Raw genomic sequence first — 12,266 nt, 5'->3', positions numbered from 1 at the left:
AGAAGAAGAAGAAGTAGTGAGCAGCCCTGAGAGGTGTCCAGGCTCAGGCTCGCAGGTCTTTATCACTGAGCAGCAGCCTCACATGAGAACACTCTGTTACTGCCTTCTGTTTCTGTCCCACCCTATTACTTGTGCTAAAGAAATGCACTTGACACCTTGGCTGGGTGATCTCATTTGGCCCCAGTGGCTACAAAAATACTGAAGCATTTCAAACTGAGCCAAACACACTCCACTAAATGCAATCAGGCTCCCTTCATTACTGATCTCAGCCCCTGCGGGAGTGATGGTTCACACAGACCAAAAGTGTCCCACCGAGGCAAGAGATTTGAAAGGGAATGTGCTGCTCTCTTGCCTTTTTAATTCCAGAGCCCTCCCTTCTCAATCCCATTCCCCTGCTGTCTCCTGACTGGCTCTTTCCCCAAAGAAAATTAAGACTGCAAATATCAACATCAAGTTCCAACACAATTTAAGTGAGGGCCAAAGTTAACTTGAGCATCTGAAAATTAAAAAGTAGGCAGTCACCCCTTGATAACTGCCCATGGTAACTCTCTCTGAGAGCCATTTAAAAATCCAGGTAGATCCTATCCAGGGCAGTGTTGAAAGCACTGATCTGGGGGAATTGGAGGAGAGGAAAGGACTTGCTAACACACTGGCCAGGAAGTTCAAGTACCTACCTTCAGCAGCTATGGCCAGTGGACCATGTTGTGGGGAAGACCTCGATCTAAAAGCACTGCTATAGAGGATTTTGAAAAGTTCAGTTTTGTCTTGCTTTTTTTGGATTTGTTTCTTTTGGCTTTGTTTCCCGAAGCTGCCTTGTGGTTTTCTGCCCATTACGAGAGAAATTTAGGGCCGCCCCCAGCTTATCCCTCATTCTCAGATCTATTGCACCCTTGTTTTGTGATAACCCAGATGTCTCTCCCTTTAGCAAATTTTCCTGGCCTGGAGGTGACATAGATTGAACTTTCTGAAATGAAAGATCAGAGTGATTTCCTCTTACTTCCTAGTGGTGCTTCCTTAACTGTGAAAAATCCTATCGATATGGCTACATTCTGGGGAAATGTGCTGATGCAGAGAAGGGAGATAGGAAAGGGCTGACTGTCATCAACTATGAAGACACCTGAACCCATTAACTGTTAATAACCAAAGGAAAATGAACACATCCTGCACACATGAGATAGCCAAGATTCTACATTTGAGTTTAGTGGAACCGGGCCATTCAATTGCCATCATCTCCTGTCACAAGGGTTTTGAATTTTACTTTCAGTGATAATGGCTGCCATTTGCTTAGTAATAACATACTCACTATTAGACACTATGCTGAATAGCTTGCAAACATTATTTCATTTGATGCTGACAGACAATCCTTTGGGACCGGTACTATCTGTATCCATATAAAAAAAAATCCATGAAGACTTTTCTTAGAGAGGAATTTTAAACACACACACACACACACACACACACACACACACACACCCTTAGTCTCTCCATCCCTGTGTCACAATTCAGTAGTTCTGGTAGCAGGATGAGCAAAATCAATGTATAATGCTTTACTAATAGCTCCACCTAGAGGCAAAAGGTTGAACAAGCTAGAAAATACATTTTTCTTATTTCTTCCAGAAAGGCTTCATGTGATTTTGAACTCACTTTGTGTCAACGTCTTCTCATCCTTTTTTCTTATTAGTTTCTTTGCAACCTATCACAAAGCAAGAATGAGATGGGTCTATTAAAGACATCAGTAAAACCTCTATAGGATTAAAACAAAAAGTGAGACTGGTTCCCAGAATTGTCTGTTTCCTCTCTAATAAGTCACTTGACCTGTTCCCTATGAACTTCAGAATAAACCCATCAACAAGGGTTATCTGATTTTACTATTCTTGTAGACTTTTATCTGAAGAGAAATTTCTTCCCCTGTCAGACTTCATGTTTATACATCAACATCTCTCTCCATTAAGGCCCCACGACCGCTCCCGTCAACTGAAATGTCTTTCTATTGATGTATTTTATGGTTGTCAATACTTAGCCCATGCATATTTGTTTGATCTACCATTGTTTAGATATTCACATTTACAGTTACCCCTGTGGACCAGCTGATCCCAAAGAATTATCCAGGAAGGAAGGATGTGTAATAATTTTTTTTAATTTTATTGAAGTATAGTTGATTTACAAAATTGTGTTAATTTCTACTATCCAGCGAAGTGATTCAGTTATACATACATATATTCTTTCTCATACTCTTTTCCCTTATGGTTTATCACAGGATATGGAATATACTTCCCCATGCTGTACAGTAGGACCTTGTCATTTATCCATTCCATATATAATAGTTTGCCTCTGCTAATAGCAAACTCTCAATCCTTCCCTCTCCCACCTCCCTCCCCCTGATGTGTATTAATTTAGTCTTAAGCCTGGGTAGATTTTACTGTGTAAGACTTTTCATAGCTGCGTAATTGTGGAGAAGGAGATGAATCTGGAAATACGTTAATACATTCCGGGTCACCAAGACAGTTAGGACTTAAAAAAAGTCCTGACATCAAAGCCCAGGACAGTGTATTTTTCCAAAAGTACACTGTAGACTGCCTGCATTACAATCACTACGGATGCACATAAAAATACAGATTCTTAGGTCTCACCAAAGAATCACAGAGTCATAATCTCTGGAGGTTAAGTGTCTCTTAACCTCTGCATATTTATCAAGTACCCTATGATTTTTAACATACAGAACCACACCGCCTCCTATGCTACAAGAGAGTCACAACGCACAAAATGTGGGGTATGTGCAGGAGTGGCGTACACAGGGCTCTGATGTCACTGTTGTAGTCACTGAGCAACCACAGGATTTCAAAGATGACCCAGGTGGCCTTGGCATGTTCATGACACAGCCAAAAAAGGACTTTCTATTGTCTATGGCCACATGCACATGACGTTTGCCCTATTCACAAATCTTAAAAGAGAATTCGGTGCATGAAAACAAAGAGGGGTAGAGGTGGGGATGGAATAAAACGAGAAAGTGAATTTGATGATTTGATTGGGGAAAGTTGAAATCACAGGGCCCAGCCTATGGCTGATCAAAAATAAGGAGGCAGAAAAAAAGATGGGAACTCGCCTCCATCCTCACCTATTTTCCTCAAGCTTCCAAGGAAGTTGCCATCTGGCGATTCATCACAGCATTCCCTGTTGCATCATTGCTTAGCAGCAACCTGTGAAAACAAAAACAAAAACTCTTCCATGAGGGTTAAATGCTTCTTCTTCTACAACAGTCTGTCTATAAACCTCACAGCTGAAAATTCAGCTAACCACATTTCCCAGCTCACCAGATTCTATAGGAAACGCTAAGACATGCAGATAAGCAGGGAACTGACAACAGTGCTCAAGGCTAGAAACACTATTTTTGTGGAAAGAATGCAGTCTTGAATCAGGGCACCGTTATTCCACCAGGATTGCATTTGGGTGATTCTAAGATGGATTTGTTTTCCTTCTCAGTCTCAGGAGGCTCAGGTGCTGAAACAATTGGCAGAGAAGAGGGAACACGAGCGAGAGGTCCTCCAGAAGGCCTTGGAGGAGAACAACAACTTCAGCAAGATGGCGGAGGAGAAGCTGATCCTGAAAATGGAACAAATTAAGGAAAACCGTGAGGCTAATCTAGCTGCTATTATTGAACGTCTGCAGGAAAAGGTAATCAGAACCCTGAGCAGATGCATCACTCATAGGCGGCACAGCTGGGAGACCCTTCAGATACCCAGGGAACCAGAAACTTAAACTTGACTGCAGGTGCAGAGAACACCTGACCCAGTGGGCTGGGTCTCCCAGGGTAGCGTGGCCTTAGCAGGCACTGCAACGTGGTAGAGGAATGGGAGGACGACTTAAAGCTGGAATTTTGTCAGATTTTTCAGTGGCGAGTAGATTCAGGGACGCTGATTCCTGCTTTTCAAATTAGTAAAAGGCAAATCTTTGAAACCCATCTACTGGAAACATATTAAATCAGAAATATTAAATATTTCATACAAGTAGAAATAAATAATAGACATATATAATAATATATTTAGATGTATAAATATCTAATATATTTAGTCTAATATTTAATCAATATATAATAGTAAATTTATAAATGTTTTGGTCCAAGTATACTTGGACGTATCTTCACACATTTGGAAAAATAATATTTAGCCAGCGAAGGATAGGATATTTATGAACAGCAGGAAGACCATTCTCTTCATGTAGAAAAATCTACATGGAAAACTAGTAAGAGAAGTTTATTTCCTCAAGTTCTGGCATCCTGGTGCCTTTCTCCTCATCAATCTGAACATAAATCCATTCCCATCATTCAGGCTGAGCAGTGCTGGAGACCCTCTGGAAGCTCTGTTCTCAGAGCCACTATCTCTTTTATTCACAATAATTGTGACTTGACCTTCATCTTTCAACCTCATCTCTAAACAGAAAAATCAAGTAGTGTTGCTAGGAATGGGGCATGCTGTTCCGTTTTAGTCGATCAAATTGAGTGACATAGTCACACCCAGGCCTCAAAATTACAGTCTGTGAATTACGACAGACACTGTGGTGAAATTTTAAAAGTTCACATTCTCGGAATTTCTATTTCTAAAAATGAGCAAGAGGAAACATCTGTTTTGCCATGAAGAAAAGATAAAAGAGACACTTTCTCCCTCCACCAACATATCCTTTCCCCAAGGCACTAGACAGTGTCCTGCAGAAAATTCACCATCTGACCCATCAGGAACCCTGAGTAGTAGCAGTTCTCCTATTAACCCAACCAGGAACCGAGCAATTAATTTTGACAAATCAATTAAAGAAGGTATAGTCATTTTAATAATACATATATGTATTAAATATAGAACTTCAATATCAAACATTTAAATGTACTTTCAATTACAACCTTTTAACATGCACCAGGACCTTTTTGAGAAACGAATCAGTAAATTGGGGTTCCAAGTCCTTTTCTTTCCTTGCATTACCCACACCTGTACTACATTAGCTATGACTTACAATTTCTTTTTTTTTTTTAATTTTGTGAAGACATCTGCAAAATAATCTAAATATTAGAATTTTTTTACAACTTTTCCCTCTGGCTTTTAACCCAGTTGATCCACCCGATATCTAATAATACTTCACTTTGTCAAGCATTTCCAAAACTTTCTGTCCACTCTTATAATTTCTATACCATTTCTATAGTATTTAATTAAATAACGTGGCTGGGAGTTCCCATTGTGGCTCAGTGCAAATGAACCCAACTAGTATCCACAAAGACGTGGGTTCAATCCCTGGCTTTACTCAGTGGGTCAAGGATCCGGTGTTTCAGTGAGCTGTGGTGTAGATCTTAGATGTAGCTTGGATCCTGTGTTGCTGTGGCTATGATAGAGGCCAACAGCTGCAGTTCTGATTTGATCCCTAGCCTGGGAACTTCCATATGCCATGAGTGCGGCCCTTAAAAGCGTGATTGATTGATTGATTGATTGATAACATGGCTAAATTTCAAATGCAGCTAGGCTGTAATCAAGCCTATAACTTGACCAGTGAGAGAAACGGTAAGTGGAAAGGCCAGAGAGGAGGGAGCTAGCCTCAACATTTAGGTGATGCCAGACAGCAGAACTGACGGAGAGAATGGGGAATGTTAATTAACCTGGTCATTTAAGAGGACATTTACTCAACCTTGCTGAGTTCTCCTCTTAATCCAAATTGTGACATACCTTCTAGCTTTTATACATTTATCATTCACTGGCTAAAGCAAAGACTGCCCAGCTCATAGTAGTGTAACAGGTACCAAAGGAGCTTTCAGTGGTGTTCTGGAGTGAGAGAGGCAAAAGAACAGACTTCCTGGACAACCACTTTACCTTATCCAACCACAAAATACAGCACTTAGGAAATGAGATGCTGTTTCAATGTAATGGATGTATTTACCTCAAACAATAGAGAAAAGGTCAAGAGAAAACTTTAGGGGAGTTCCCATTGTGGCTCAGGGGTTAAGAACCCGACTAGTATCCATGAAGATACAGGTTCAATCCCTGGCCTTGCTCAGTGGGTTAAGGATCCAGTGTTGCCACAAGATGCAGTGTAGGTTGCAGATGTGGTGAGAATCTGGTGGATCCTGCATTGCTGTGGCTGTGGTATAGGCTGGCAGCCACAGCTCCAATTCGACCTCTAGCCTGGGAACTCCCATACGCTGCAGGTGCAGCCCTAAAAAGACAAAAAACAAAAATATGGGACTTACATATGTACCAGATATGGCCCTAAAAAGAATAAATATATATAGTTACTATTTTAGTGACAGTAATATCACATAATATGATGTAGCTTAAAATGATAAAAAAAATTTTCTTAAAGAAGTAAAATTCTTTATTTTTCTGAGATTATTTTGATGATATGTAATTCTTTAGACATAGATTTCAACCATTATCCATCTCTAACTATTGTAACCTTCATTATTCTCATCTGACCTCTGTTTCCTGTCATTCTAATTCACGAGTGCCATTTGGGTAACTATGGAATATGTCTGATGAATGAATAGGGAAAAGAAAAAGAAGCTTGAAACTAGCCTTTTCTGATTTCTCCCAGGCATTTGGCATGTACTATCACATTTAATCAAAACTACAACCCTAAAAAATAAATACAGTTATCATTGCCATTTCACATCTAAGGGACCTGGTCCTTAGAGAGGTTAAGCCCTTTAGCCAAGAGCACATGGCTAAGTAAAGCAAAGTGTCTACATTTGAACCCATGTCTCTTTGACTCTGAAATTTTGTACTAAGCTAAAGGTGTGACTCTTTGTCAATCATCAAACACTGCACAGTAAGCAGGTTTGGCAGCATTGTTGGAAGTTTACAGTACTCTTATGACCAGTGTCATCTTCCTGTATGGAAATGTGCTTTCCTGCACTCCCAGCTCTCTCCTAATAACTTTGTTGCCTTGGAAGTGCAGAGTTGTTAGTTTAAAAGGATTCTGATAATGTTGATCTCATCTTGAATTGCATGGACTGGAACTGAAACTCTCAATCATCTAATTCTAGGTGCATGTTTTCATTTGATACCTAGTAAAGTGAAGGGGCTATTAAAAGGTAAAGAAAAAAAGAAAAAGAAGAAAAAAAAACACCTCACACTTCTTCACTATCAGTACAGAAACTCTCTCTAACCACATTTTCTCAAGGAATCAGAATTTTTCCTAAAACCTCTGCTCATATTTTTGCATATCAAAGAAATAGTTGCATATGATGCTAAATTACTATTTATTATATCAATGGGAGGAAGGAAGTAAATTGCAGAGAATGTCACAATTTAGATCTGCTTTAGTCTGCTTAGCCCAGTGTGTCTGACAGTGCCTGGCAAATATTAGAAGTTCAATAACAAAATGAAAATAATCAAAGACTAGACTTGACCTCTTGATAAACTTTATCATCACAGCTGTCTCAGTAACTTCCTACACAAGGTCTTCTGACAATTGCCAACACTTTGCTAAGAAAAACAGACTATCAGAGTTCCCGAAATGGCTCAGTGGTTAACGAATCCCACCAGGAACCATGAGGTTTCGGGTTCAATCCCTGGCCTTGCTCAGTGGGTTAAGGATCCGGCGTTGCCGTGAGCTGTGGTGTGGGTCACAGACGTGTCTCGGATCCCACATTGCTGTGGCTCTGGTGTAGGCCTGCGGCCACAGCTCCAATTTAACCCCTAGCCTGGGAACCTCCATATGCTGCGGGAGCAGCCCAAGAAAATGGCAAAAAGACAAAAAAAAAGAGAAAAAGAAAAAAACATTACAATTTTGACTATATATCTAATGATTTGAACATAACATTTTCAAATGATAGATTTACTAAACTACCTGAAAATAATATTTTTCCTAGAAGCTCAGCATTTATTTAAGTTTTCTTTTTTTGTTGTTTTCTCAAGTTCACAGATTGTATTTGTTCCTTGCTATGGCACAAATCCATTTCTTTATATTTTGAGTTGAATAAGAAGTGTGCTCCAAATCAGCCTAATAATACTCATTATAATCTTTCCTGTTATATTATAAGGTTGAGTTTATATGAATCTTTAGACGGGAGGCTAGTGTTATTCCTAGCATAGCGACAGTCTGGGCTTTTTCTCATTTTTGTCAGAGCTCAGTTCCTACTAATTAGTTTCTTTTCTGCATGAGAAAAAGATCTTGCAGCATCTTTTTCCTTATAAAAGCACAGCCAAAAAAAAAAAAAGGAAGAGTCAGCTGTATCTGTGCTGATTCCCCCATGACGTTTCCAAACAGTCTTTTATACATGCTTTTCTTCCCTCCTCTTCATGGCTTTTGAGTATAGACAAAAGGCTCGTTTAAACCAATTAAATAAAATTGCTTTTAAACTCTTTCTCCAAAATCAACTTCCTGCTTACTTGAATTCTCTTATCTTTGAAGGAAGTGTCGGGCTGTGTATGCCTTTTTCTCCCAGAACCTACCTTTGAAAAGACACATTTTTCCACACAACCATAAAATGTTCCCTTAAACTCCAATCGAGAATGGAAGGCAGTGGTTGAGCCAGGCTCCCTGGGCTCAAGTCTCAGCTCTGCTGCTTGTTAATTATGTGATCTTTGGGCAAGTGACTCAGCTTGTCTGTGCCTCAGTTTCTTCATCTGTAAAATGGGAACCGTAATAGAGCCTCCAGCACAGGATTCTTGCGAGGGTCAAGGGAATTAATACAGGTAAAATCTGGACTTATGAAGAACTGATACATATTAAGTGCTTAGTATATATAAAGAACCTATAAGCAGAGACTTCTTGAGATTATAGAGTCTAATGGTAAGACGTACTTTATAACTAGCCAAGGGCATTGCCCCTAAACAGAAGGAATCTATAGACCCACAAGAAATTTCTGAAGCTACAGGGGAAAAAAAGTGGCAATATATAGTATTCTGAATAGAAAAATAAACAATGCTAATAATTAGCATTTTTCAATTTCAACTTAACAAACACTTATTTAGCACCTGTGCTAGTAAGCAAGACCATATGCTTATAATCATCCAGCATAAAACTGTGTACTAAAATTACCATTCCTGGGAGTTCCTGCCGTGGCACTGTGAAAACGAATCCAACTAGGAACCATGAGGTTTCAGGTTCAATCCCCGGCCTCGCTCAGTGGGTTAGGGATCCAGACATTGCCGTGAGCTATGGTGTAAGTCACAGATGTGGCGGCTCAGATCCCACATTGCTGTGGCTGTGGCATAGGCCGGCATCTGAAGCTCCAATTCAACCCCTAGCTTGGGAACCTCCATATGCGGCGGGTGTGGCCCTAAAAAGACAAAAAAGACCAAAAAAAAATTTTTTTTAATAAAATTACCATTACACATTTCCTCCATCAGCACCCCCCTGCCAGAAAGTTTAGTGCTTCGGTTCCTCATGTAAATAAACATCCATCCATCATGTACTAGGTGCTAAATACCCTACTGGCCCCTGCAAGTGGGACTAAAGTGAGAAAATACAGTCTCAGTCCTCAGTAAGCTTCTAAGTAAGCATCTACTTAAGGGAACAGATAAGAACAGAAATGCCCAAAATACAAGTTAGAATAAAGTGGCTGCCCCATGAAAGGGAAGATTTATGCAGATTTTCAAGTGGAAAGTGAGATCATTTTCAGTCCCTTGAAAATCTTTATGGGGATAGAGACAGCCACTAAAGAAATTAAAAGATTCAATTTAGGAATTCCTACTGTGGTGTTCTCACTGCAGCAGTTGGGGCTCTGCTGTGATGTGGGTTCAGTCCCCGGCCTGGGAACTTCTGCATGCTGTGGGCGCAGCCAAAAAAAAAGTCAGTTTACTCTCCTGACTGATGGAACAGAAAGACTAGGAATCTCAAACATTGAAAATCATGTGAAAAGACAATTCTGTTAAACCGAAAAATTAAGTAGACATAGAAGAAAGGTGGAGGGTAAACTGGGAAAGATCATTTGAACTCAAGTTTTGAAAGATGTGACTAATGGATTAAGAATTTAGGAGGCATCCAAAAAGACCTCTTCCTGTATCTAATCCTCCCAAAGTGTCCACTGGTAAATACGAATTCCTCAAAATGTTAAGGAACGGGGGAAAAAAACACCATTAAAAATGTTATCTTGGAGTTCCTGTTGTGGCGCAGCGGAAACGAATCCAACTAGGAACCATAAGGTTGTAGGTTCAATCCCTGGCCTCGCTCAGTGGGTTAAGGATCCAGTGTTGCCATAAGCTGTGGTATAGGTTGCAGATGTGGCTTGGATCTGATGTTGCTGTGGCTGTGGTGTGGGCCAGCAGCTGTAGCTCTGATTTGACCCCTAGCCTGGGAATCTCCATATGCCACGGGCGCAGCCCTAAAAAGCAAAAAAAAAAAAAAAAGTCTTATTGCTAGTCTGTGGCTCTATACAGTAGTCCTGAGAGTCAACATTCTCTTAATCATATGACTTTTTGCAACTTCAGTGATAAAATTTTCAGACACTCTTAGTCTTCTGTGATCTTCTGTAATCTGACCCTTATTGAGTTCCATGTTTTCCTTTCTCATGAAATGAGAACATTTCCTATTCTATTGGAGAGACACAAAAGTGTTACTTCCGGTCAAGCGCATGGCATGCAAATTAGTGGATGGGACCTCCTGGTTCCACGGACTGGACAAGGCTCATAATGTTTCTTCTCCCTTGGGTGTTTTTCAGGAGAGGCATGCCGCCGAGGTGCGCAGGAACAAGGAGCTCCAGGTCGAACTGTCTGGCTGAAGCAACAGGAGGGTATGGCACGCCCCACCATTAGTAAATCCCCCTGCCTATATTATAATGGATCATGCGATATCAGTATGGGAAATGTATGACATGGTTTAAAAAGAACTCATTATAAAAAACAAAAAAAAACCAGAATCAAAAATAAAAAAAAAATCAATGCGGTCTCTTTGCAGAATGTTTTGCTTGATGTTTAAAAAATACCTTGGATCTTATTTTGTAAATACTTACATTTTTGTTAAAAAATACAAGTATTGCATTATGCAAGTTATTTCATAATCTTACATGTCCTGTAACAGGCTTTTGATGTTGTGTCTTTCCACTCAAATGAATTTGCTAGGTCTGTTCTTTTTGAAGCTCCCCATGTCTGACTCCATCCCCTGCCCTTTTCATTCCAACGGGAAAATGAGGTCAGTAGACAGTCTTTGGTGCTAGAAACCCACCATTGCCTAATGACCTAGACAGCTTTGTAATCTCTGAACTTGACCGAGACCATACCTAGATCACAGGTATTACAACTCCACACAAACCACCACATTTGTTTGCTCATAATCTACTAACTGCCTAGAACCTACAAAACCTGGCTAAGAAAAACCACTCCTCATTAACATTTACTTCTGCTTCTACTGGATTATGTGCTACAAATGTGCTTTGGCTGTAGAAAGGGATGGATGAAAAAGACAGATCTGAGATCAATCTGGGTAGAAGCAAAAGACTGAACCTTTTAAAGTGCTGAACACAGATCCAAACCCCAGTGGTTCAAGCAGCCGCGAAATCGCTCTTCATGAAGTGGGCTTAATTCTCTAGTTTAAGTTCTTTTGATGGAATGAATTAACGTGTCAGGTGGCTTATTTGTGGATGCCATGATTGATGATGTTCATTTTAAGCTCTTACCTATAGTACAAGTACATGATGCTACTGAATATTTTTTCCACTTGGAAACTGTGAGCTGGTTGTTGCATTCAAACACACACGCAAACAAAATCAAAAGCACTGCGGACTTTCACTTAAGCTGGTCTTTCTTCCCCAGTGTGAGGCAGTCCTGCCTATTTAAAAAAAAAAAAATTACTCCATCTGTGAGGGCCGATGCAGTTAAGGGGGCTAGGCAGGGTGTTTGTGCCAACTAAGAGAATCACCAGATATCCATCATAAATACCTATCGCAGTTTTGAAGTCCTTTCTCCCCTTACTCCCAACTCCTGAAAGTTGCTGCCTGCATATTTACTCTTCATTAGTGCTATTTTCCTGTATGTCATTGTGAGCAAGCTGTGATTAATAAAGAATTGGAGTTCTGTGAACTAATAAAGCTGTGTCTGTTCTCTTGCCCCTCTGTGTGTCTGACCCTGGAGTTCAGATTTCAAAAGGGTGACCATTGGATTAGAAAATCTCATAAGCATGGGAGTTCCCATTGTGGCTCAGTGGGTTAAGAATCTGACTAGTATCCATGAGGATATACAGGCTGGATCCCTGGCCTTGTTCAGTGGGTTAAGGATCCAGCATTGCCATGAGCTGTGGTGTAGGCTGCAGACACAGCTCGGATCCCGTGTGGCTGTGGTATAGGCTGGCAGCTG

General features: G+C 40.3%; 1 protein-coding gene across 1 annotated transcript in view; it reads left to right on the top strand.

Moving 5' to 3' along the window:
* STMN2 (stathmin 2) overlaps positions 1-12,001 on the top strand; it is a 53,226-nt gene extending 41,225 nt beyond the window's left edge. The window contains exons 4-5 of the mRNA XM_001928556.7: positions 3,481-3,672; positions 10,637-12,001. Coding sequence (XP_001928591.3) covers positions 3,481-3,672; positions 10,637-10,696 — 252 coding nt within the window. The 3' untranslated portion in view covers positions 10,697-12,001. The remainder of the gene's footprint in view (positions 1-3,480; positions 3,673-10,636) is intronic.
* The last annotated feature ends 265 nt before the right edge of the window (positions 12,002-12,266 follow it).

This window comes from Sus scrofa, chromosome 4 (assembly GCF_054392235.1).
Source record: "Sus scrofa isolate SSC_HxYL_T2T_F1_AM1 chromosome 4, Sscrofa_HxYL_maternal_Yorkshire_Landrace_v2.0, whole genome shotgun sequence".
NCBI classification, from domain to species: Eukaryota; Metazoa; Chordata; class Mammalia; order Artiodactyla; family Suidae; genus Sus; species Sus scrofa.
This window is presented reverse-complemented; position numbering and strand designations above follow the sequence as displayed.